At 44.2% G+C, this 27,752-nt stretch overlaps 1 protein-coding gene across 1 annotated transcript in view; it reads right to left on the bottom strand.

Moving 5' to 3' along the window:
* Positions 1-7,953: 7,953 nt before the first annotated feature.
* The window catches only part of PRKAR2A (protein kinase cAMP-dependent type II regulatory subunit alpha), a 47,952-nt gene continuing 28,153 nt past the window's right edge, over positions 7,954-27,752 (bottom strand). Inside the window, exons 5-11 of the mRNA XM_037128429.2 lie at positions 27,013-27,119; positions 22,772-22,925; positions 21,393-21,494; positions 20,713-20,787; positions 14,643-14,708; positions 12,414-12,555; positions 7,954-11,721 (exon numbers count right to left, since the gene is read on the bottom strand). Coding sequence (XP_036984324.2) covers positions 11,588-11,721; positions 12,414-12,555; positions 14,643-14,708; positions 20,713-20,787; positions 21,393-21,494; positions 22,772-22,925; positions 27,013-27,119 — 780 coding nt within the window. The 3' untranslated portion in view covers positions 7,954-11,587. The remainder of the gene's footprint in view (positions 11,722-12,413; positions 12,556-14,642; positions 14,709-20,712; positions 20,788-21,392; positions 21,495-22,771; positions 22,926-27,012; positions 27,120-27,752) is intronic.

Below are 27,752 nucleotides of genomic sequence, written 5' to 3' on the forward strand. Positions count from 1 at the left end.
AACGTGGTGGCAAGAGTCCAAGGATGATTGTCCCGAGAGAGAGAGAGAGAGAGAGAGAGAGAGAGAGGAAGCCAAGTGGGAGTTGCGTTATCTTTGTCACCTAGATACGGAAGCCCCAGTGTTATTTCTGCCTCATTCTATTTGTTAGGAGCAAAGTCACCAAGTCCAGGCTATATCTAAGGAAAGGGAAATTAGGTCCTTCCTTTTAAGGGAGAAGTATCAACAAGAGTGTGGACAGGTCTTATGTCACCATAAAAAAGAAGGAATTGGAATAACGGCACCTGATTTGGAGGGCCTGACACAGAACTGGGAAGAGTGAGAAAAATCAGATGCCCAAAAGTGTGTATAAAATGATCTAAGTGTAGTCAGCAAAGACAAACCACTGTGTAATTGTGCATATACGTCTATGAATTAGAAGCAAGAAGAAACATAGGGAACGTAGATCTCATAACCATGGATGGGTTCCAGAGAACGATGGCCAGAGAAGGAATAGGTGGGGGTAAGCAAAAGCGGAAGAGAAACGACGGTGCTAAAGCCCAGCAGTTAGAAGGAGTTCTACTCATTTAATGAGTTTACGCGTTTAATTACAGGTGTCTAGCTGCGTGAAGAAAGTGACTTTTCAGAGAGGCATGTTCAGGTGAGGAAATGATCAAAAAAACCCAGGAGGTCCTGAGCACCTGACCTGAAAACTCAGGGCAGAGCAGGAGGAAGACTGTGGACCACCACAGGGGCTGACGTTGTGCTTCCTCTGAGTCATTCTGTGTTTGACCCCTGAGGCATCGTGGAGTGGAATGTCTTTGTGTTACGCATCTTTCTGTATTTGTTATGATATTCCACAGTTAAAGCATTTTTTTTAATTAAAAAAAGGAAAGAAAAGCAAACTTTGCAGAAGGTTCCCAAGGGAGCACAGAGATGGGGGAGGGACAAGGGGGGACTGAATACGAAACTCAGAGCGGTGTCCCAAAGGGAGTGAGCCGCATGGGGATAACCCCCAAAGCCCTGCTGTCCCTGACCAAATCTCTAGACAGGGTGTCCAACCCAAGACCTGCAGGCCACAGGCAACCCAGGATGGCTATGAATAAAGCCCAAAACAAAATCATTCATTTACTTGAAACCTCTTTTTTTCTCATCAGTTTTCATTAGTGTTTGTGCATTTCATGTGTGACCTGAGATGATGATTCTTTCAGTGTGGCCCAGAGACGCCAAAAGGTTGGATGCCCCTGCAGAGGGAGGGGGTTGAGGGGCCAGGAGAACCTAGAGGGAGTCCTGGTTCACTCCCACATTTAACTGCAGCCTTGGTGAAAGCTGGCAACCACAACTGAGGCGGGAAGAAAACCAGAACGGGATGTTCCTGGGAAGGGGGGTCCTTAAAGCCGGGGGAGGAGTTCACCGTGAATTTGGCTGAGACTCCAGTGAGCCAGAGGGTATCCTGGCTCTGCCCGTGGAAGTCACTGGGAAGGCTGTGGTGAAACTGGGAGATGAGGAGGCAACTGCAGGCCAGACTCAAGGCTTTTGGCCATGACGGGAGAACAGGGGCTCCAGGCGGATGTGGGGAGCAGGAGGAGCTTGGAGTTTCTGGTCCATTGCTTCTGTTTTATCCCTAAAGACCAGGCGAGGGAGGCCATTGCTGAGGGGTGCAGGGGTGCAAGGGGTTGGAGGACAGGGTGAGGGCCATGCAGCAAGCCCTGCCAGGGGCCTGAAGGTGAAGGGAGGTACTGAGTGGAGAGCTGGTGTCAGGGATGTGAGTAACCTGGCCTCAGGCAGAAGTGGGCAGGGGCAAAAGTGGTCATCCCAAGGTGGAGCAGGCAAGAATTGGACCGGGGAGTGGAGGCCCCGGCTCCTGTCTGTGAGCAGCTGCTGCCCCCTCGTTGCACCTTGTCCTGCCAGGTGCAGAGCTGGGGGAGGGGGCTGGTGGGGGAGAATGGTGGGGGCAGGGGTGAGTACAATTGTCTGGGATCTGCATGTCTCCCCATGGATCACCTCCCCTGCCTGTTCCTTAAATAGAGCTGGCTGTACTTGCTCAACCCCACCCTCTCTGGCCTGGAGTTCTCCCGGCGCACCCAGCGCCCTGTCCAACGGTTGGACGTGCAGATCCATGCAGAGAACAAGATGTTCCGACCAGGATAGGGGCGACCCCGGATGCCCCCGAGACTCCCGCCATCCACGCCCACAAGGAGGGGCTGACTGCAAATCATTCCTAAGATTTCTTTTCTTCTGAAACAAAAGGCAGGAAAATTACCAAGAAAAGGATCCTTAAGTTAGGGCCAGGGTGGAGGCGGTTCAAAGCACACCCTGTTCCTGGCTCTATCTGGCAGCGAAGAGCTCCAGGGGCACTCTGGGAAGGGAGATTCCCTTCGTGCTGGAGAGCCCGCCTGGCCTCAGCACTCTTCCTGTACCTTTGTCTGCACATGGGAAACCAGGCCCTGGACTGGGGGCTTGCCCCTGGGTTAGAAAACCAGCTCTGCCCACTTTTCAGGGATGAGGGTAACCTACCCCGGTTCTCAGTTGTGAGGCCTTCTATCTGGGAGTGAGGCTGCTTTTGTTGTGAGCCAAAGATGCCCAGCCTGAAGCGAGCACGAGGGAGACCACACCAGCCACTGGATCCGAGCCCCCTACTATACGTAGTTGAGCCTCAGTCCAGCCCAGGCAGGTGAGGGGCTGGGCTGAAATCCCGCTGGGCCCAATGCCAGCAGGCAAAGCCAAGGGTGGGTGGGAGGCTGTGTGGTACCTGACCATAACCCCAGCTCCTTGTTTACAGAGGAGCAAGCCAAAAAGAGGCCCCGGACAAGGCTCCAGCTATGGGACTCAGGAAGGAGGCCCTGTCAGTTGGGTGAAACTATCTTGAATTCTGAGGCAGGGCAGATGTGGGGGTTTTGTGTGTTCAACCACCATGGTGGCCTGGAGTTAAGGGTGGGGGTGGGGGTGGGGTCACATGCTGTCCACCCACCAGCTCCATCCAGGCTGGGGCGACACCCTGGCTTCCAGAGCTGCTTGGGGGACGGCCCCTCGTCTGGGGTCCAGGCTGGTTCCCAGGCACATCCAAGCCTCGTTCCTTGCCCTGGGCATGATGCCAGCTGCACAGCTCTAGGAAAGGACCCCAGGGTCAGTGTAGCTCCTGAGCTACTTTGACTTGCCAGGGACCGATGCACATCTGCCCCAAAGGCCTCTTCCCTCCTGCCCTGCAGGCCCAAAACCCAGCTTCGGGTACCCTGCTCCTCCCTCTTCCCAGACTGGGGTAACGACAAGGCTTGGTGGTGTGTGCTGTACATGTTCCTTTGCGCTCGGGTCTTTCGTTTTCGGAATGAAAATGTCTAGTTTAACCACACTCGGATGTTATGCTGGGAAGTGCTGGTTTGCTTATCTGGTGGGTCTGGACTTCAGCTTTTCCCTTTTTACCTATTTACTAGGGAAAAAAACCCAATTGCACACCCCTGCTTCCTCATTCTGGGCATTGGAGGATCTGGCCAGAAAGGAGACTGCTGGATCTTGGCTTCCAGCAGGATACACAGTGACTTTTGACTCTTGGCTCAGTGCAGTTCTGCAGAGAAGGGGTGGGCCATGGCCAAGAAGGCCATGGGCATTTTAGCTGCTACTGTTTCAAATGCCCATTCTTTTATTTATTTATTTATTTACATCTTCACCCTTGGACTGGATATTGATTTTAGACAGAGAGGAAGGGAGAGACAGAGAAACATCCATTGGTAGCCTCCTGTATGCACCCTGACTGGGGATTGAACTCACAGCCTAGATATGTGCCCTGACCAGGGATCGAACCTGCAACTTTTTGGTGTATGGGATGATGCTCCAACCGAGCCACCTGACCAGGGCTCATTCTTGTAACCTGTCAGAATGGACTGACTGATGAGGAACTGTCAACTCCTGCTGGCTTTCTTAGAGTCCCAGCCCCCTTCGGTTTCACTCTTTAGCTGGCCAACCTCCTTTACAGCCCCTGTAGCTCCGAAGTCCACGAACGGGCTGGGCCCGGCCTCACTCTGTGTACTTACAGACAATCCAGATGGTCTTTTAGAACTGGTTTTATAAAACAGAAAGAACTGCCCACAGGATCAATGAAGGTTGGAAAGAAGTCAGAGAGGAAGGAGTCGAAATGCCACCTGAAAAAAAAAGACACTTGAAGAAAATTTTTATTCTTCGCATATGTCATCAAAGAAGGCAACCTAGTCCAGGAAGGCATCTGTGGCCAAACTTCATCATGATGTTTCGAATGGCTCATGTGAAGATGACACTTTCTGAGGAGCCCTTACCTGGAGGGGGAGCTTCCTTCAAATCTGAACTCTAGTCTTTCTTCCACAGCTCCTTCGAGGCTTCTCTTACCAGAATCGTGTGATGCCAGCCAGAGCAGCGTGGGACACTGCACACTTGTGTGTTCAAGACACTCACTATTAAGAAGCCCCGTGCAAAGTATTCGGGCTGGAGAAACATACCCTGGGTCCTGCCAACTGCAGCCATGACCACAGCAATGGAGTTGGAGGACGCGGAGGGAGGAGGTGAAAGGGAACATGGAGTTTGCTGCCTTGTTTTGGGTAGGGGTTGCCAAGAACGATACACTCGAATTACCAGCAAATTTCATCCCGCCGGAGATTTGGTTGATTGGATGGCAGAATACACAACCTGCATGCTTTTAAAGGCTTGTTATCACCCTGGCTGGTGTGGCTCAGTGGATCGAGTGCCAGCCTACGACCCCTCATGGAGGGGGTCCCCCTATCTTTCTCTCTCCCTTCCTCCTCAGAATAAATAAAACCTTTTTTTAAAGGGGGATGTTATCAAAGCCAGAGTAACTTATGACTGTCAGTGAAGTGCTCACGTCAATCACAAAGGCAAATACTGCTTTTTCAAGCTGGTTGCACTTAATCTTCATGACGGGGACTTCAAGTCTCTTCAGGACAGACATCAACAAAGGGTTCACAGGCCACACAGCCTCTATCGCAAACTGCATATGAGACGCAACCCCCCAAAACCCAGGAATTTATGTATTAAAGGGTATTTATTCTTACATGTTTAAACTTCCGTCACTGCCAAAGTGCTCTCCGTTTGATGCAATACACCTATAGAGACTTTTTTCCACTGCTCAGAAGTTTTAGAGCTCCTCAATTTTGATGCCTTCTAGTGCTTCTGCTGTTTTTTGAGATCAGAACAGGGAGGGTGGGGCACAGGGGTTGTGCTGTTTTTGGTCAAAAATCGAACACTCAATGCAGTGTGGGCAGGTGCGCTAGTAGATGACCCGTCATGAAATGGGCAAATGCATTGAAAGAGTCTTAAAAATAAAATCCACTGAAGCCCAACACAGCCTCTCACAGCAATGCCAGCTGGTGCACTGATCCAGACGGGTTCCTAGAACACTCTCCTAGCTGGGGCAGTCTGTACTACAAGGGGCCAGCCCTCTAGGAGACAATTCCATTTGGGGGGAGTCCCCCTGTATAAATAATTGAGTGCGTGGCTCTTTCAATAAACGTTTATAACAACAATAAAAGCCACTCACTTTACCAAGAGGCAGTGGCAGCCCACATGGAGAACAGCAGCATGACCAAGGGCAACAACAACCACTGCAAGCATGACCGTCCTTAACGTAGCAGGCCGGGGCTGCGGCCTTCAACGCCTGAGGCCAGGTCCAGGACAGGCCCAGACGGGCCCAGCGGACCTCGGTACCGCTAGTCCTGCTAAGGCCTCGGGTTTAAACAGTGTTGGGAAAGTCCACAGCAGGTCACCAAGTTTTGTTCACTAAACAAATGAGCTGAGTCTGACCCACTTTCTGACATTCTAATTCAGAACTTGGATAATACTTATGTGAATTCACAACTGATTATTCGGTATGTTCCTGGTTAACAGTCTACAATCAGGGGTGTCCAACCTGTGACTCACGTGTGGCCCAACACAAAATTGTAAGTTTACTTTAAACATTGAGATTGTTTTATTTTTGTTAATGTTTGTGTATTTAACGTGTGGCCCAGAGATGCCAAAATGCTGGACACACCTGGTTATCTGCATATCTCAAAATCAGGTAACTACGTATCGCTGGCCATCATCTATGATGGGGAGGGTGGGTAAAGGAAGCAAAATTTATACTTAACAAGACGCCTTGTGAAACGACCTCCGTTTCCTTAACAATATAAGTAATACTTTTTAACTCTGTTCTTATGAAATTGATGCAATAAGACCACCGAGGATACAGGGGAAATATTCAGGTAACTTTGAAAGGACAAAGCTACCATATCCAGCTTTCTGTTACAACGTACACAGAAAGCAAAGTCCTCACGTGACGTTCACTCTTCAGGGCAGAGACTGTGGACAATATGGTCTTGATGATGTCCTGGCATTTCTTAGCTGTTTATAGCAATACCACCACCAAAACTACAAAGGTTTACCATATTTAATTTTTTAAGATTATTTATTTATTTTTAAAGGAGAGAAGGGAGGGAGAAAGAGAGGGGGAGAAACATCAGTGTGTGGTTGCCTATCATGTGCCCCCAACTGGGGACCTGGCCCACAACCCAGGCCTGTGTCCTGACTGGGAATCAAACCAGAGACCCTTTGGTTCTCAGGCCAGCACTCAATCCACTGAGCCACACCAGCCAGGGCCGGTGGGATATTTTTTAAAAATTAAAAAATTCGATTCCCAGTCAGGGCACATGCCTGGGTTGCAGGCCAGGTCCCCAGTGGGGGGCACATGAGAAACAACCACACATTGATGTTTCTCTCCCACTCTTTCTCCTTCCCTTCCCCTCTCTCTAAAAATAAATAAATAAAATATTTAAAAAATATTTTTAAAAATTTTTAATTTTTAAATTCTTGAAACAAGGCTGGTTTGGGTCTGAGGGTTCAGTGACCAGTTCCTTGGGCCCCACGTGCCTATTTTGTATGTTCACTCCTTACTTGACTGTTTGTAACTGCCAGGTGAAGGCAAGAGCAAACTGGAACCTGGTGTTATTGTAGAAGGACCTCCCTGTGGTCACTTGAAACTGTAGGTACAGTGGGTTATCACAGAGTCATTGCTATTTCTGGTGGCCGTGTTACAGAGACGGAAATGACAAGTAATACTGTCAGAGAGCAGATGAGTTCTGTTGGGCTTCACTGGTGAGTGTATCTTTCTTGGCGAGGGATATACTGGATGCCCTTGCACACCATCTCCCAACCTAAAGCTGTGGTTAATTTCTTGGTTGTTTTTTTTTTAAGATTTTATTTATTTATCTTTAGAGGGGAAGGGAAGGAGAGAGGGAGAGAAACATCAATGTGTGGTTGCCTCTTGTGAGTCCCCCGCAGGGAACCGGCCTGCAACCCAGGCATGTGCTCTGACTGGGAATCGAACCACGATCCTTTGGTTCGCAGGCCCACACTCAGTCCACTGAGATACACCAGCCAGGGCTGTGGTTAATTTCATGTGTCAACCTAACTAGGCCATGGGGTACCCAGATATTTGATCAAGCATTATTTTGGGAGTTTCCATAAGGCTGATATTAACATTTAAATCAACAGACTGAGGTACAGCAGACTGCCCTCATAATGCCATCCCATCAGCTGAAGGCCTGAATAGGACAGAAGCGGACTCTCCCCCAGGTAAGAGGGAATTTTCGTGTCTGACTTGCCTTGAACTGGGACATTGGCTCTTCCTGGACCTTGAGCCTGCCTACACTATTATTGGCTCTTTTGGGTCTCAGGCCTTCAAACCTGGACTGGAATTAAACCATTAGCTCTCCTGGGTCTACAGAGTGCTAACTCACTCCGAAGCCAATTCTTTAATAAATTTCTTTACACATACCGCCCCGCCTGCCCCCCTGCCCCGCACTGGTTCTGTTCCTTTGGAGAACCCTAACTAATGCACATGCTCAGGCCTCATCTCTGATTTCTAAGAACTCACACCCGTGTCTGCCAAATGAGCGGCGTGATGGCCTGAAGTCCCGCTGTGAAAGAGTAATCGTGACACAAGGCTGCACCGCAAAGTCGGACATGATTTGTCAGCCTTTATTAACCAAAAGCAAAGCCAAACCCTAGAGTTTCCTTTAAAAAAACCCAACCTTGTTTATGGCAAACAATGACATCATCATACGTTCAATACTACAGAGCAAGGATCACTTATTCGGAGATTAAAACACAAGTGTAAAACAGGTTAAAATAAGATTCTTCCCAGTGACTTAAAAATAACTCCAATTGAAAGACATTTCAAACACTATGTATAGAACTCAGGACCAAAACAAGACCTTAAAACATTTTTACCTTTGAGGTAGCACAATAATGCTGAATTAGATTTTTTATTACAACGAGCTGAAGAAAACAATGAGAAATCTACCTGTTGCTCAAGGTGGGTTAAATGGTTTTCTGCAAATCTCCCATGAGGTTAGTGACAATATTCTTTAAAAAAAATTTTTTTTAAGTATAAAGATAGCCCTGCAGTGTGTAAAAGGAAACCCACGGGAAGGCCGCTTTCCATAAAATAGACATTAGAATCATCGAGGAACGTCAGCAGTCAAGACAGGAGGGACAAGAGGTAATTACAGTAAAAAACCAAAATGACTTGTATCTTGGCAAGATTGGTTTACAAGTGCATGTCAAGAACAAAAATTCCAACATCAGCCAACTGAAAACAAAAGATAAAAGATGACATTCATGGGTCTCTTTTCTTCTTCTCTGTGCAAAAATGCCCTTTCGATTTTTCTAAGTGTGAGAGGGTGGTCTGCGCACTTGACAAGACATGGAAATGGTGCGTGCCCAGGGTGCTGCTGGGTGCCGGCGGCACTCGCTGACCATGCTACCATTGTGAGCAGAGCATCTGGGCGGTAAGAGGGCGAGCATGAATCCTCCTGGCCGGAGAACCATTTCTTGGCCACTTTGCTGCCGAGTTCACTCATTAAACTGCTACAAGAAAAGCTCCACCTGCATTTCTGAGCATCTATAACAATCATACGTAAGGACTATTGACTAAGAGGTCAGAACATATGAATCCTTCTTTCAGAGAATATAACCCGAAGAGAGTGAATGTGATACACTGGGGTCAGAAGGAAGGGCAATACTGAACTTGGACCTCACAGCTCTCAGAACGTTCTCCACCATCCAAATCAATGACCGAAAGGTCGCTTTCCAACACAAGCTCCACCCCGTGAGGCGCTACCATCAGTGCAGGGCTTCCCTGGCACAGCACGAACACCACCGCCCGAGTCGGACGTGGCCGCCACCTGTGACTCCCCATGCTGCACTCAGACTTGGAACACTGTCAGACTCCTGGCACTTTGGAAATGGCTATGTCCTATTTCAGTCACACTGGTCCCTTTAAAGTCTCCCTCCTTCAAGCCAGACCCCTAAGGGGCCCTGTATGCAGTGAGAGGCTAGGCTGATCATCCATGCATCAACCTGTAACTAGAGCAGGAGCACTTACATCTGGTGAATTCTACTCTGTAAGACACCAACCATCAGTGAGTTGGGGTGTCAGAGAGGACTCTGAAGGGGAAGACTGACCTGGGATGGGCAGGGGGGCAGCCTTCGGGAGTGACTCTGGCATGGAGTCCACAGCCAGCCCTAGTGATGCCGGCGTGACGGGGCGCAGGTGCAAAAGGCACCTCTGCTCGGTGTACACAGAGTCCTCACATAGTCGGGGGCTGGGCTTCTGTGTCACTCCTGAAGCCCAGTGTGTCCCTGTTACGTTGGCAAGAAAGTGGTGTGGGGGTTGTCAGCTAATGTGCGAGATCTTTGTTAACTTATTTGATAATAAAACACCACCACAGAAAATAACCATCTTGAATAATCATGGGAAAAAACACACGGACTTTCCCAGCGCCAGCTGCCTGTTTTGGAGAACCAGTTACAGCCTTTCCCAATCCCGAGCGCTGCAGTGCAGGCCACAGAGGGCAGCCAGCCTGAGGAGTCCTTCTGCTTTTACTTTGCGGACGCAGGAAAAAGGGAGGACTGACCGGGGCTGTGGTGAGTCGCTGCTCTGGAAATCTCTGGACCACAGTGTCTGTGGCAAAAACAGAGGGCCCAGCTTATGTGGACCCTGGAAGGCGACCATGTGGGCTCCCATCATTATCCGCCATAGGAACGGCTCAAGCCCAGGCACGTAGTATCTCAGGAATTTACTAATCCCTAAGTTTGAAAAACCATATTGGAAAGGGCCTCTTTCTTCATTTAATAAAAACAACTACAACATTCAAATTTATCTTTAGGCAAATTTCACACTGCTTTTTGTATCACTTTTAACATCTGATTTTAAGCCACTCTGAAGAAAAAATTTCATTCTGAAACATAGCTAGTTAATTAAAATAATCAAAATTTTATCTGATATAATTGAAAGGTTTAAAAAGTTTAAAAATAGAAGCTAAATTACTTTCTTATGGGATTAACAATTGGAACCCCAAATATCCTAACATCTTAGTTAGAAAGGTCTTGGTAGTAAAGTCTATAAAATTGTAAATGATGCCAAATTTTGAAAACCAACCAAGAGTTAATCATTAGGATAAATGCCTCAGTCAACTAACAAACTGATATATGTGAATATGTCCAAGGGGAATTCCTAGAGAATTATTTTCTAATTTCAAAAAATAGCTGCTTCTTCAAAGAGTTTAAAAATTGATGGTTCAACAGCACAGCTATGTGCTAACTCTGGAGCAGAAGAAAAAGGCTCTTTTTGTAGTACAACTCTCGCCCGCACACTGCCATCAGCCAGTAGAGGCAACCAGACACAAGGGACGGCAGGATTATCCACGAAAGTACTGGGCTCAGATAAAGTGATGACACCCCCAAACCCTGGCTCCTTATAAATGGACAGCAATTCATTCAGGCAAACTTCACAGATTAAACAAAACAAAATCTACTGAAACAAAACAAAATCCCAAACCCCCAACCCAGGAAACCTTCCGTCTCTCTGCTACCTGAACGATGCACCGAACCCAAATGTCCTGCTCTCACATGGGTCCCCATGATCGACCAGTGTGCCCTGGGGTGCTGACTTGCTGGGCCCCGAGCAGGCCCATCCCTTGAGCATCACTGAAGATTTGGAGATAGCTGTCACGTGTGCTGCTTTCAGCAGACAGGACAATGCCACAGGACCACAGACCTTCATCGTATCTGCCACTACTTTCCAACAGAAAACTGAAGGCTACCATTGTGAACAAATGTGGACTTTCTCAAAGGACAAATGAGGAGATCAAAGGCTATGATGTTCCCTCCCTTGAGAAAGGTCGGGGGAGGGCATCTACAGTTACACAATAGGTTTGTGCAGACCTGTGGTGACTTCCGAAAGCAATAGTAGCAGCAAGAGAGGAAAGGAAGATGTTTACACTTTGGACTTAATATCAGGCACTTAAATTGTTGGAGAGACATGCCATTTTGAACCAAAGATGTGAAACTGGGTTGGAATAATCATTAGAAGTAGTCTAATAATGGGCTTTCAGAAGCAAAGTGGAGGTGCAGGTTGAACCTCTACCCATCTTTTAGTGCTGACTTTCAAGTTTTCTAAATGCCCATGGCCACAGCAATGGCAGCTGCGGTGGCAACGGAAGAAACAGTTCTGTCGTATCTGCGTGTGTTCTGTGGCTGACCGGAAGGTTCTGGTGTCACACTGAGAAGACTCTGAGGTGTGGTGCACCTACAGCCCAGGCTCCATCAGATCCATGCTGGAGCCAAACAACTTCACCAGCTGGTCCTGGTAGTGGGAGATGTTCCTCTTCATGATGTCCATGCAGGGCCCCAGAAGCCTCTCAAAGGCTTGTACATCCATAACTGCATTGTTAAAAAGACATAAGGGAGAGAATGAATTCTGTACCAATTCAGTCATTTCCCTGTGCAAACCTTTCCTTAAATGTGCACATTCACATCACAGGACCTTAGACTTCGGGACACTGGGAACTGGGGAAATGAGGGATGTCCCTATGTGAACACAGTAGGACAGTGTCATCTCAGTTTGAGACATTTCTGAGTCCAGCAGCACCCATCTCTCTGTCCCCAAACAACCTGGACACTTGCCTCCTCTTTTGACAACGCCAGGGTGCCCATATGCCCACCTTGTTCAGAGACTAGTCAATGCTCAGAAATATTTGTGAAAAGAAAATATTCACACATTTCTGATCACTCACACCAACTGCCCAAAGCCTAATTGTAAGAGTTGGTGAAATAAGCCAAGGCTTGCTGATGAGCAAAAAAATACTGAATGTTAGGAAAAAAAAAAAAAAAGGTATTCAGACAAAAGAACTTTAAAAAAAATTATCTATTTATTTTTTAGAGAGAGGGGACGGAAAAGAGAAAGAGAGGGAGAGAAACATCAATGTGTGGCTGCCTCTCACATGCCCCCTAGTAGGGACCTGGCCCACAACCCAGGCATGGGCCCTGACTGGAAATTGAACCAGCGACACTTGGTTCGCAGGCCGGTGCCCAATCCACTGAGCCACACCAACCAGGGCAAGAATTTTTCTTACCTAAGCATTTGACATCTCCCACAGCATAAGCTGAAGCAGCTCTGGGTTTGTTGGTCACCAGTGCAAGCTCTCCAAAGTACTGCCCCTTATGGCAGCGGGCAATCTCGACCTCCTGGTTCGCACCATCCTTGTTTGTCTTAGTCTAGAGTAGGGTGAGAAGGCGGCCCAGCTGACTCCAGAATCGCAACTGGGCACGTCCAGTCACACACACTTCGATTCCCTTCTTAGTGCACTTAACGCAGTTACTTACAAAATTTACTTTGGGCTAATCTCTGACATGGTTTAATCAGAGGAGCTGGCTTCCACTGACACTTCATCTGAGTCCTCACACCTTTCAGGTAATCACTAAATATCAAAAGGTAAGGTGCAGGCCATTTTCTTTGGAAGATTTATATATATTATAATATACTTTATAGTAATGCATTATAAATAATAACACACAATTAATATCACTATAATGTATTATGTAATATATAACATATTGATATATAACATAATAGAATATATTATGTAATTAATAATTATCAACACATTGTATATCAACATATAATAATACATGTATTTTATACATATACTTATATATGAGTATTCTCAGTTTGTTAGATGCTGACCTCTGTGGCATAGGGGAAATAAACATCTTTTGCTAATTCTTTCTAAATAATGTCAATGCTTTTCTTAGGTAAAGAGTAAAAATCCTGGGCTGCTACTTTGATCTGAGACCACCCCTTTCTCGGATAAAACTTTACAGTGACAAGTTTTCTTTTCAGGTATTGTCTACTTCTTAAGTTAGTGGTCCCCCCACACATTTTCTAAAAGAAGAATTAAGTGTCCACCCCTGAAATTCGGTGGTTTTAACTCTGTATGAGGAAATCAAGTAGGGTGTAACTTGTGCTTATCAGATCACTGAAAATGGTGAGTAAAGTACTATATTGTATTTAATATCTAGAGTTTCCTTTTTTTAACCAAATCCCTCTACTAAACTAAGCAGTAACTTGTTTAAGTAAAAAGTTATTTAGAGTTTTATTAGTAAGAATTAGTTTGAAATCTCTAAGAATCACTTTATATTATGGGCTGATAGATTAATTTACTAAAGACTTATTTAGAAAAATCAACAGAAGTGCCACATTAGCTCACGTGGCTTGATTATTCCTCCGTCCATAGTTCCACCCTGACCTGTTTGCTCTTAAACCAACCTGCCCACGTCCAGCCAAGGCGCTCTCCTGTCCCCGCAGCCCTCTCCTCTCTCTGAGGAGTCTCTCTGAGACTACAGACATGCCTGTGCCTCCCTGGTCCCTTCACTAGAACAGCTTCTACCACCCTGTCACACCAAGACCAGAACCCCGGGGCTTTTCTGGTTCCGTGCAAATTCTGGTTTGGTAGGTCCAGGGCAGAGCCCCAGAGTCTGCATTTCAGACAAGCTCGCCCACTCCCCCAGTGTCACAGTGCTGCTGTCCCACACACCCGACACTATGCTGTGTGGAAATGAGCACCTAAAAAACGTACAAACACGTATCGATAGTCCAAACACTGTAAGTGAAAAAGCAGAGAAGTTTCAAACTACTGTTTCAAGTGAAACAGGTCTATTTTTAATTAGAAATCAAGCCATCTTATAAGCAGTTTTTTTCTTTCCCTATTCTTAACTTTTAACCAAGATATTGGGTTATAGAGGGTTTCTTACCAAGTTAATTTAGTTTTAGGTATAAGTATTTTAACAAACTCTATGTTCTTAAACAAGCTGAAGCAGAGAATTCTGGTTATGATGTATTTATGGTAAGGATCACTCCTGCCCCCTGCAGTCACCTGTTTTCTAGATCTCTCAGTCCACGGAATGGCCGTAATAATTAGCCACGATGATAACTCTCCTACAGACCTCCCCTCCCGATGCTCCAAAAAGGAAGCTGTTTTCATATTCAACACCTATATGTACTTTTAATGATGTAATTACCCTATTTTTCTATTAGGATGTTCATCTTTTTACTGACTTGTAGGCCAATATTTCTCACATCATTAATTACACAGCAGAGGCAAAGACAATAGGGACAAACATAAGTAAACTACAGTAAATCCCTGTCTGTGGACGGGCTTAAACGTGGGTCTTTGTCTCACCTAACAGTGGGGGTTTTGGTACACTAAACATGCTCCACGTTACTTAAAACAGTTACTTTCTGTGCATACACCTGGCATCTGAACCTTCCCTGGAATAACTTGCATGATCACACACAAACTCACCTTGCTTCTAATCAAGATCTTCACTTCACCGGACTCTATAATGTAAAAGCTATCAGCTTTTTCGCCCTGAAAAGGGAAAGGAGGTCAGGTACATGTGCATTGAAGACAGACACAGAAGTAGATCATTTTGTCATTGCCTGAGCTCTGATTTGTATTTATTTTCCAACTCTACAGATCAGTCAATGGCTAACGAATTCAGAACAAAATGAGAAGATCCTGATCACAGGGGATGTCAGTCCCATACAGCTGACACATCTCTCTCATTTCTTAACATGGAACATTCACATTTCCTTCCATGAATGTGCCCAGGCTGTCGGCTGCACAGAGCACTGCTCTTCTTACTGCTCATGTGGGAACGCTACCAAAACCTAGGTCAAGGGGTCAGTAGCCAAGGCTGTTACAGACACTATCAAGGTGGCTCCTGGCTACCCCTGGGTAGTGGGGCCCAGGGGTCATCTTGATCATCAAATGCAGCTGTTTGGGGGACAGTGGGAAAAGCCCTGCCTGGTGAGAAACATGCTTTGATGTGGGTTGATGGCATCCTTATGAACCTCAGGCTTTTCTTTCGCTTGTTTTGACTTTACACCACTTAGCTGAACTAGTCATTCAGGTAATTCAACAAATATCCCTACCCTTGTGAAACCTATAGTCCGGTAGCACGAACAAACTGTAAACAATCAACATAATAAGAAGTTATTTCTGGGTTGGAAGGCAGCAAGTGCTACAGGAAAACAAGTGAGCAGAGAATGTGAGATGTGGAAGGCTCGGGGAGGAGAGAGCGGCAGCACCTGACAGAGAGGCGAGATTTAAGCAGAGGCTGGAAGGAGGTGAGAGTCAGGCAGGCGGGCAGAAGCAGCTTTCAGGCGCACTACAGACTCTGAGTCCTCACCTGTGAGCTCTGAAGCAATGACCATCTACACTGGATAATTCAATATTAATCATATGCTCTCACTCCTTCTGGGTCTTGTATCTTCAGTGAGAACCTATACTTCTGAGCATTCATGAGGCTTCACACCCTTTGACACCATACAGTACTCCAAGTGGGCAGCGCACACAGCTGAGGCTGACGTTCCTGTGTTCTAGAGCCGGGTCACCACACATAATGACTGTTCCATGCGAGTGAGAGCCACAGCTTTATAAAGGGGTGTCTGTGGGTTTCGGTGCTGCTATGTTGGGTAGCTACCCTACACTCACCAGAGCCAAATTACCATGAAGTTCTAGCATTACACAAACAGCTGCATGATAGGAGTTAATGAAAGATGGGGAGCCATGAAAGAAACTAAAAAATCAACACAAACATTAAAATTTGTGTTGATAAACTTAAAAGGATGAAATAAAAAAAACTCTGAAGGGACAGCTGCTGGCCAGGGGCTGCCCAGACAGCACGTGTAGTGTGGAGAACATCCAGAAACACGCTGAGGTGCGTGCTAGGATCCCACCATCCCCTGCCATGGGCAGTGGCTTCTACTTTTTCTGCTGCATCTGGGCCCCAGCTGGACATCTGTATTATGCAAAGGCACCCACCCCCAGGCATAGTGCACAAGTAAAAAACAACTGAGCTGCAGAAACAAGCTCGTGGCATGTCAGTGCTAAAAAGCAACGAAGTCAGAGCACAGATGTCCAAGGGGACTTACAGTAGAAATCTCTTAAGTGCTGAGGATCATCATTGATCTTCAGAGATGCAGGGAAATTTCTAGTTTTAAAATGCCCATAATGTAAGAGAAAGGCTGAAAAGTAAAGAGCTAAGCATCTAACTCAAGAGAATAGAAAAAACATTACAAAAAGTAGAAGAAAGGAAATAAGGTAAAGACAGAAAGTAATCAAACAGAAAACAAATACCCAATAGAATTAAAAAGAAGAAGTTGGTTCTTCCAAAAACCTAAAAAAATCACCCAGACTGGTGTGGCTCAGTGGGTTGGGTATCAGCCCGCAAAACAAAAGGTTGGCAGTTCGAGTCCCAGTCTGGGCACAAGCCTGGGTTAAGGGTTTGGTGTGAGAAGGGTGACCAGTCAAAGTTAGCCCCACACGTCAATGTTTCTCTCTCTCTTTCTCCTGTGCTTTCCCTCTCTCTAAAAATAAAAGAACAGAATTTTTTTAAAAAAGAGCCCTGGCTGATGTGACTCAATGGCTTGAGCACCAGCCTGAGAACAAAAAGGTCACCAGTTTTATTCCCAGTCAGGGCACATGCCTGGGTTGCAGGCCAGGTCCCTGGCTGGGGGTGTGTGAGTGGCAACCAATCTGTGTATCTATCTCTCAAACATCAATGTTTCTCTCCCTCTCTTTCTCCCTCCATCTCCTTCCTAAAAATAAATAAAATCTCAAAAAATAGATAAGACAATAGGAACATCATTCTAGATGCTGTAGATATTTAAGACATTGATAGGAACACTATGACAAAATTTATGCCAATAACACTGCATTTTAGGAGATGAATAAATCCCTAAAAAAGACATCTTACCAAAACACTCCAAAGATGAAATATATTGTAGAATTATATACCTAAAAGCTATATAATTTTATTAACCAACATCACCCTGAAAAATTTAATTTAAAAAAATGAAATAAAAAATCTAAATAGTTTAACAAAATAATCTGTAGTCAAAATCTTCCCACAAAGAAAACACTGGTTCCATTAAATATCCAAGAAACTCTAATTTAAAAAAAAAGATTTTATTTATTTATTTTTTAGAGAGGGATGGGAGAAAGAGAGGCAGAGAGACATAGATGTGCGGTTGCCTCTCGCACGCCCCCTGTTGGGGACCTGGCCCACAGCCCAGGCACGTGCCCTGACTGGCAATCAAACCACTGACCTTTGATTCGCAGGCCGGCACTCAATCCACCGAGGCACACCATCCATGGTGAGAACCTCTAACCTTATATAAACTCTTTAGATACTAGAAAGAGAACTGAATTCCAACTTACATTATGAGTTAACATTATCTTGATATCAAAATCTGAGAAAGCTACTTATAAAATGGAAAAGTATATATAAGCCTCACTTGGGAACATAAGATATAAAATCTTTTTTTTAATAAAGATTTTACTGCCCTGGCTGGCATAACTCAGTGGATTGAGCGCAGGTCTGCGAACCAGAGTATCACGGTTCGATTCCCAGTCAGGGCACATGCCTGGGTTGCGGGGAAGTTCCCAGCAGGGGACGCATGAGAAGCAACCACACACTGATATTTCTCTCCCACTCTTTCTCCCTTTCCTTCCCCTCTCTTGAAAAAAAAAATTTAAAAAAACATTGTAAAAAAATCTACAAATATAAAAAAAAGATTTTATTTATTTTTTAGAGAGAGTAAGGGAGAGAGAAAGAAATGGAAAGAAACATAAATGTGTGGATGCCTATCATGTAGTCCCCACTGGGGAACTGGCCCACAACCCAGGCATGTGCCCTGATTGGGAATCGAACTGGTAACCCTTTGATTCACAGGCTGGTACTCAACCAGAGTCACACCAGTCAGGGCATGTGACTGGTGTGTTTGTTTGGTTTTTTTTTGTTTGTTTTTAAAGAAACCTTTAACTCATAGTATATACATTTCTGCATTGCTCAAATATTACTTTTTTAGTTTTTAAAAAAGACTTTATTTATTTTTAGAGAGGAGAAGGGACGGAGAAAGAGAGGCAGAGAAACATCAATGTGTGGTTGCTCCTTGTGCGCCCCCTACTGGGGACCTGGCCCGTAACTCAGGCAGGTGCCCTAGGCTGAGAATCGAACTGGTGACCCTCTGGTTCGCAGGCCAGCACTCAATCCACTGAGCCGCACCAGTCAGGGGTAGACACAAAATCTTAAACAAAATACTAGCAAATTGAATTTATCAATATATAAAAAGGATACTATATAATGGCCAAATTGGTTTATTTTATGTCAGCAACAAAAGGTAGCTTTAACATTTGAAAACCAAATCAACATAATCACTTACGTACTGTTTGTAATAGCTAAAACCTAGAAATATCCTAAATGTCCATCAGCGGTGCAAAGGCAAAGAATTTGTTTATATCCATATACCGAAATACTACAGAGCAATACCCGCCCCAATAAACTATAGTTGCATACAATGTGAATGAACATTGAGCAATAAAAGCAAGATGCAAATAAAACATATACTTTCTAATTCCAATGAAAGAAATTTTAAAAAAGGAAACCTTGGCCACATTGTTTAAGGTGTACACACAAGAGGTAAGAACTACAAAGAGAAGCAAGCATGTGACTGCCACGCAAGTCAGGGTAGGACGGCGGGAGGGCAGTGGCTGAGAAGGAGCCTGTAAGGGTTGGGCCTCTTCTGAGGTGTGAGAGCATTTCTCTGAAAATATCAAGGAAAGAAACTTCTAGATTAAGAATAAAGTGAACTTTATAGGCTAAGATTAAATTTCTCTCCAAAGGGGTTCAATTAAGTTATTCTCCTATTAACAGTGAATAAAAGTTCTTGCTACATCACTTAAAAATTGTCAGATTGCAAAAAAAAAAGGTCATACCCTGGCTGGTATCATACCCTGGCTGGTATCATACCCTGGCTGGTATGACTCGGTGCATTGAGTGCCAGCCTGTGAACCAAAGGGATGCCTGTTCAATTCCCAGTCAGGGCACATGCCTGGGTTGCGGGCCATGTCCCCAGTGGGGGGATGCTAGAGAGGCAACCACACACTGATGTTTCTCTCCTTCCCCTTTTCCCTCCCTTCTCCTCTCTTTAAAAATAAATAAAGTCTTTTTAAAAAAAAGGTCAGATTCCTACTTCTGGACAAAGTAGTATGTATGAAAATGGTTCCTAAATGTGGTTTTTAATTTACATTTCCTCTTTTTAAAAAAAGATTTTATTGCCCTGGCTGGCGTAGCTCAGTGGATTGAGCATGGGCCTGCGAACCAGAGTATCAAGGTTCAATTCTCAGTCGGGGCACATGCCTGGGTTGCGGGCCAGTTCCCATCAGGGGACGCATGAAAGGCAACCATACACTGATATTTCTCTCCCTCTCTCTTTCCCTTCCCCTCTCTCAAAAAATAAATAAATAAAATATTTAAAAATAAATAAATAAAAATAAAAAAGATTTTATTTATTCATTTTTAGAGAGAGGGGAAAGAAAAGGAGAGAAACATCAATGTGTAGTTGCCTCCCATTCACCTCATAATGGGCATCTGGCCATGACCCAGGCATGGGCCCTGAGTGGGAATCGAATTGGCGACCCTTTGGTTCTCAGCCCACGCTCAGTGCATTTCCTTGATTACTCAATGAAGCTGAAGCTAATTCATTAAAAAAATTTTTTTAATTTATTTTTGGAGAGAGGGGAAGGTAGAGAGAAAGAGAGGGAGAGAAACATCGATTGGATGCCTCTCATATATATGTGCCCCAATGTGGGACCAAACCTGCAACCCAGGCACATGCCCTGACCCAGAATCCAACAGACAACCTTTAGCTTTGTGGGATGATGCCCAACTCACTAAGCTACACCAGTCAGGGCACCAATTCATTTTTCACTGATGCCAGAACTATGCTTTGGAAATACAATACTCATGTCATTGTTCCTCTCAAAACCATTTGGAATTGCTTGAGAAACCTTGGTCTAGAGACACCATCAAAAGGAGTCTATAATAAGTATATTAATTTGTATCCATTTTGTGCCACTAGCCAGCACTCCTGTCTTCAAGAGCAGACACACTGGAAAACACTGTGGCTTCTTGTACCTCTTGACATACCTCCTGAAGGCCTGGCACTTTCAGGAGACAGTTGCTTTGGAGACTGAAGATTCTGGTTTGTGTTAGATTAGCTAAGAATCTACCTCTGTGCCAAACACAGAAAGAGGTAAAAGGCACAACTATTTGACCTTCCCCAGGTTTTAACAGCCATGAATGAAGCTTGCTCAGGGTCAAAAGAAAATGACATCCAAAAGAACAAACACTAGAAGCCAGGGAAAGGTGAATGAAGGCAACAGATCTGCATGTCAGTGAGATGAACATCAAAGGGCTTCAGAAAACCCTGCAGGAAGTGTGTCCTAGGATCTGAAACACGAGCTCCCCAGAGTGAGTGGACAGGTGATGCACTAGTCCTTCAGGAGGGGGCTCCCCATCCCTCACCTGAGTGATTATGCGATCTCCATCCTTATAGTTCTTCTCTCCTATCACATCCACAATCTTCATTCGTTCTGACACCTGAAACAATAGACATGCCCACAAATGATAAGGAAAACGCTGGAACTCAAAGTCACAAATATCATCTATACAACAAAGAAATAGATTAGAATACTTTGATTTGAAAACCTAACAATAGAATTGTTTTTAATTAAAAATTTATTGATTATGGGGGGACGGAGAGAGACACTGATTTCTTTTTCCACATATTTATACATTCATTGGTTGCTTCTTGTATGTGCCCCGACTTGGAGATCGAACCTGTAACCCTGGACTATCAGGATGATGCTCTAACCAACTGAGCTACCTGGCCAGGGCAATAGGATAGTTTTAATAGCTTTCCTATTCTTTTTTTTTTAATCCTCACCAAAGGATATGTTTACTGATTTTAGACAGACAGGAAGAAGAGGGGGAGAGAGAAATATTGATGTGAGAAAGAAACATTGATCGGTTGCCTTCTGTACATGCCTCAAACCCGAAACCTAGGTGTATATGCCCTGATCAGACATCAAACCCACAACCTTTTGGTGTACGAGACAACACTCCAATGGACTGAGCCACCCTACCAGGGCTTAAGAGCGTTCCTTAAATCTAAGTAAATAGAGTCTTATTTGAATAGACTTTACCTCTAGTGATTTAAGAAGGGGCACAGATTCGATAAATGACTCAAACATCTTCCGCTTTTTTGCATTGTTTTTCACTATGATTCTTCTAAAAGTCACACGATCCTACAAGAAAAAACATGAAAATCCCGGTAAATGTGTACCTAAGAGAATACCCATGGTTTAACTAACTGGACACAGCAAGTATTAGAGGACTATGAAAGGTGCTAAGTCACATATTTCGATCTAAGTCTTCACTTGGAGGAAAAGACTACAGCCTGGGCCAGACGGATGTCTACAAATTGCTGCTTGCTAAGTAGTACACAGTGAGTGCCACTTAGGGGCCATAAATAGAATATAAAATGAAAAGCTTCCAATTAAACATTTGTGAGCTTACAGTCAATCACTGTTCAGTGTGAAAACACGCACCCTCAGAAAAAGGACATAAAACAATCAGATGTCTTTTTGCCCTCAAGGGCTTCACAATCTCAATGAGGAGACAATACAAAGTATATGGAGATTAAAACATTTACAATTCAAGATGGCATCTGAAAGGTACTAGATGAACTACAGAGACAGATTAAGTGCCACAAGAATTCCAAGGAGGGAGATTTCACAGTAGGTTGGAATGATCAAGCATAAGGTTTTTTAAAAAGATGTATAAGATTTTATTTTTTTAGACTTTATTTATTTGTTTTTAGACAGAGGGGAAGGGAGAGAGAAAGAGAGGGAGAGAAACATCAATGTGTGGTTGCCTCCCCCTTGCTCCCCTGAGCACCTGGCCTGCAACCCAGGCATGGGCCCTGACTGGGAATCGAACCATGGACCCTTTGGTTCATAGTCCAGCACTCAATCCACTGAGCCACACCAGCCAGGGCTCAATGACTTATTTTTCTAGGCTCTCTCTTATATGGAGCATTACCCGCCCCCTGCCACCCATTTGTCTCATAAAAACATCAAACAGAAAATGTAGTAAGAGCTGACATGACTGCAGGGTCACAAGACCCAGTTGTCCTGTAATTTAGAATAAATGGTACTCACAAATCATCTTATTTATTTATTTAAAGATTTAATTTATTTATTATTAGAGAGAAGGGAAGAGAGAAAGAGAGGGAAGGAAACACCGATGTGAGAGATAAACGTCCATCGGTCGTCTCTCGCATGTCCCTGACCAGGCACCTGGCCCTGTAACCCAGGCAAGTGCCCTGTCGGGAATGGATCCAGTGATCTTTCCATTTGTGGGATGGTGCCCAACCCACTGAGCCACACCAGCCAGGGCCTTCCACCATGTCATTCAAATAACTGTCTATAAAATATAGTGGTAATCAACCGCCGGAGGACGGAGACTCAGGAGTAAAGGGAATGAATACTGTGCCATGCGAGGGAACCAGTCCCCAACTCACCAGTCCCCAGAGGGAGCCTTCTGAAGTGGCAATAATGGTAGCAGCTCTCGGGGTGTTGTACATCAGAGCCAGTTCTCCAAAACTTCCTCGGTTGTCGTACTGACCAACAGAGCGAGTCTGATTATCTTTTGTTACTAAAATATCATACGTTCCCCTGGAAGTGTAATGAAAAACAATTTCATTTATTAATTCCAACAATAAAGTTAAGAACTGGCAGGTGGTATATAAATAGAAAGTATACAAGACAGAAAACACTGTTATAGGGTATGCCCAAAAGATATATGGATTTGGACTTTGTATTCTGTGACACTGACAAACCCAATGATTAGTTCTAGTAGCCTTTTTTAGCACTGTTAGGATGTTCTAAAGCAGGGGTGTCAAACTCATTTTCACCGGGGGCCACATCAGCCTTGTGGTTGCCTTCAAAGGGCTGAAATAATTTTAGGACTGTATAAATGTAACTATTCCTTAACTGTTAAGGAGTTGAAATTACATTTGGCCTTTGAAGGCAACCTTGAGGCTGATGTGGCCCTTGGTGAAAATGAACGTGACATGCCTGCTCTAGAGGGTCATGTCATCTGTAGAGAGAGTTTTACTTCTTACTTTCCAATCTATATCCCTCCTGCCCACCTTCCCTTCTTCCTTTCCTTTTCCTTCTTTGCCTTACTGCACTGGCTAGGAACCTACATACAATATTAAATAGAAGTAGTGAGAGCAGACATCCTTGTCTTGTTCCTGATCTTAAAGGGAAAACATTTAATTTTTCACCATAAGTATGATGTTAGCTGTAGGTTTTTAAAAATGCCTTTAATTAGTTTGGAGAAAAGTCCCTTCTGTTCCTATTTTGTGGAGAGTTTTTATGAAGAAAAGGTGTTGAATTTTGTCAAATGCTTTTCCTGCAGTTATTTAAATGAATGTAGAGTTTTGTTTTGTAGTCTGTTGAAAACTAAGATGTAGACTTGATTAAAATAAAAAAATAACATTTCTGCCTGTTGACTGATAATGATATTCAGAACTGACAAGCAGCTGGAGAAATAGGCAACTCTCCATATACCACTCGAGGCAAATGTAAATGTTTCCAAGCTTCTCCAAGATAATGAACACACAGCAACTTCCTTAAAGAGACCCTCTGACACGGCAATTTCATTTCTAATTGGCATTCTAAAGGAGATAATCAAAGATACTGAAAGTGATTTAACTACATGGATGCTCACCGAGTAATATTTATAAGAGCAAAGATTACAATTTAATCTAACAAGAAGAGATAGGTCAAATGCATATCTGTATCCACATTATACAGTCAATATAAAGAAGACAGAAAATGCTGCGTCCCATGGCAATCTACTTAAAATGGATTTTGAAATCAGGCCACACAACAATGTATGATACAACATAAAAAAGTACATACGTGTAAATGTAATAAACAGTCAACTCCGTTGTTGATGTTTGACTGTAACAGCTTTCAAGCCCTACCATGTCAGTCCACCTTCCTCTTCCAACTCCCGTCTAGGAAAGCTGATAAGCAAGCCTCTTGCTCCCTCTGATGGTGCTGATGGGATATTCAGACAACACAAGTGCCAGCCCATACATAAGAGTCCCCACACCCCAGTCCAGCTTTCGAAACACCGTGAAGTTCCAGGTCAGTCGCCCCTCCCTACCGTCATTTTTGGACTTACTGGGAGCTTGACTTGCTCTCCCTAAAAAGCGTCATTATGTGAGTGAGAAACCTTTTTATTCCCCTAGTGTGTGTGGTATCATCAGTCAAAGCATCTGGACCAAATTTGGGGTAACAGATTTAACCTCAACAGTAAAACATAGGGGGGAGAAATGGATATACTCTGGTAATAAAATTATGGTCAGATCACTTATCTTTCCAGTTTTCTTTTTTTTTAAAAAAGATTTTATAGCCCTGGCTGGTGTAGCTCAGTGGATTGAGCACAGGCCTTCAAACCAGACAATTGCGGTTCAATTCCCAGTCAGGGCACATGCCAGGTTGCAGGCTGGTTCCTTGCAGGCCAGTTTCCCAGCAGGGGACGCATGAAAGCAACCATACATTGATGTTTCTCTCCCTCTCTCCTTCCCTTCCCCTCTACAGATAAACAAATTTTTAAAAAATCTATATAAAAAAAGATTTTACTTATTTATTTTTAGAAAGGGGAAGGGAGGGAGAAAAGGAGACAAAACATCAGTCAGTTGCCTCTCACACGCCCCCAACTGGGGACCTGGCTTGAAACCCAGGCATGTGCCCTGAGTGGGAATCAAACTGGTGACCTTTCAGTTCACAGGAATCAGCTCAAGCCACTGAGCTGCACCAGCCAGAACTCCTGTTTTTATTTTAATTCTCTAAATTTCCTATTAAGAGCCTCTGCTTGCCTGATAAAATCACTAAGTACGGTATGTTATACAGGAAGCAGTAATTAAAATCAGTCTCTAAAGTATCAGGCTATATGGCACCAACTCTGTTCCTAAAAGAGCTCACCACTCAACAGGAAGCGGACCTGCACTAGACCTTGTAGACAGGGCAAAAGTAATGAGGCCATGACTGGATAACGGAACTCAGAGTCAGTCCTCCAGGAGACACTAGTTACTGAATTTGGGGAATGACATGAGCCATTTCAGGTCAAAGGTCAGCTGCAGAGCAGTCTTTCTTAACCTCTCCCACTCAAGTCCTCTTCCAAATAACAGAACATATTTTTATCATCGTTGTTCCCACCACATCCATTTATGATTAATAATTATAGTTATTGGATTACTTAAATGGATAAGTAATAATTATCTATTTAAGGATCTGTCTCTCCAACAGATGAATTTTTTGAGGTCAAGAACCATATCTTTTTTCTTAAATGATAGTCTTTCCAATGTGTCAATAATTACTTTCGCAGTGTACAAAAGCTAATCCCTCTCATTTGCACATGTAACAAATCATCCCCTCTGCAGACAGGCACTTCGACCTCTAAGCACAGATGTGTGCAGGTGGATGCTCAGTTCCCAAACTGCAGGCCCACTGGGATTCCTGAGTTGGGGGGCGAGCACATTCAGAGCAAGGGGGAAAGGCGGCTACTGGGTGTGGGAATGTAGCTTAGAAGATTATTATTTGTACTATCTTTACTCCTTAAATAAAACATCTCTTCTAGCTGTAACACTGTCACAGACATCAAGAGTCCAAAGGTTACTCAAGGAGTGAGAACATTTTCTGTGCAAGAATCTGAACAAAGGCCTGACGAGAAAGGGAACCACATGAATCTGTTATAGCTACTTGGCAGAGATGAAAAGAATCTTGAAAATTAGGGAAGCAATTGGAAAAATTTGAATAAGTCTGTAGAGGAGATGACAGTACTGTATAAATGTTAACTTCTGATTTTTAAAATTGTTCTGTGCTTATGTAAAAGAATGTCCTATTTTTAGGAAATATACACTGAAGTATTTGGTGGTAAAAGGGCATTGTAACTGCAACTTACTCCCAAACAATAAAGCAACGCAGTCAAACACTAACCTGGGGAACTAGGTTTATGAGAATTTTTTTTGTATTATCTGTGTAACATTTCTGTAACTCTGAAATTACTTCAAAAGAAAAAATTTCCTTGACGTAAATGCAAAGCACTTTTTCCTGATTAAACTTGTAGATGTAGATTTGGCGATATAATTCAACAATAAAAAGTAGTTAACCTTAAAAAAATTAAAAATAAATATGGACGTTATTGGGTAAGGCCACATCGTACTGATCCTAAACTCTGGGAGGCACCCCTTTCCGCAGGGCTCAGAGGAGGCCCCGGAGGGTACTGACGGCTCCCGATGTCAGGGCGCACTAAGGCGAGCAGGTCAAACCCACCTAGTTCGTATTTTCCAATGTGGCTTATGCCTGGAACAGAGGCAGAGGTTGAGGCAGTGTCTTCCCATGTAAAATGAGGCTGGGATCGAAAGATTCGGATGATAACAGAATCACAGCTATTCTTTAGCAATCAATTCCCCTGAACACTGACAACAGCTTTATAAAGCACATCTTGCCTAACTGTAAAGGAGCCTTTCCACTGGAGATAGTGGCAACCCAAGTGTGGGGAGTACTGAGGACTCAGGACCACAGTAGAAAGGGGCAGGCAGTGGAAGGAGATGGGGAAGCTCTGCGAAGCTTGTTCGTCTGCCTATGTCATCTTGGGACTGAACAAAGTGTAGCGTCAAGCACTTGTCCTAAACATGAGTCATAGTTCAGTGTGTCTGTACAACTGCAGAGCTCCATCTCCTACCGTTCGATGACATAAAAGTTGTCTCCATCATCTCCTTGGTCAATAACATGCTCATCCACCTTGACTGCCCTTTCAAACATAGCATCGAGGACTTGAGAAAGCTGTTCCTGCAGAGTAAACACAAGGAGAAAAGATGGCCTTCACATCTGCTGGGGAAAAAAATGACTATGCTTATCTCAGTTTGTGACTACACAGTGGAAGCCCCAACTCAGATTATTCCCCATAACCAAGCAGAAACTTAGGACTGAAACAAGTGCTTTCCTGTAACAATCCAGCTTTGCACCTCCGCATGCACAGCTGAGGCGCTGAGTTTTTCTGAGGCAGCACAGTTTTGAAAAAGTGTTCCATTATTTAAGCAAACATAGACATCTAAATCATGGTGCCCATTCTCTCAACCAACCCATGTGCCTGCCACTGGCCCTGATGTTCCACTGTGTCATGTGTAAAACCATATGATGTCACCTTCCTGTTGGTTTTAATTTAACAGGATTATCAGATCTAAGGGGCTGGGATAGCATTGGAGCTTATCTTTTGGGGCAGTTCAACTGTCTAACTAGCCAAGCACATCACTTCTTTTCTCACTTCACTACCTCTCTCACTTCTTTTCATATGTATAAAAGGGCTTAATAAATATTGAGGAAAGTATTACATAACAGGTACTCAGTAAATGAGATCTATTATCAGACAGCTAATACTGCTTCAGTCATTTCTATACAAAAATGTACAATTGCTTACTCACC

The sequence above is a fragment of the Artibeus jamaicensis genome, unplaced genomic scaffold (genome assembly GCF_021234435.1).
Source record: "Artibeus jamaicensis isolate MK-2021 breed Jamaican fruit bat unplaced genomic scaffold, CSHL_Jam_final contig_519, whole genome shotgun sequence".
Classification (NCBI taxonomy): Eukaryota; Metazoa; Chordata; class Mammalia; order Chiroptera; family Phyllostomidae; genus Artibeus; species Artibeus jamaicensis.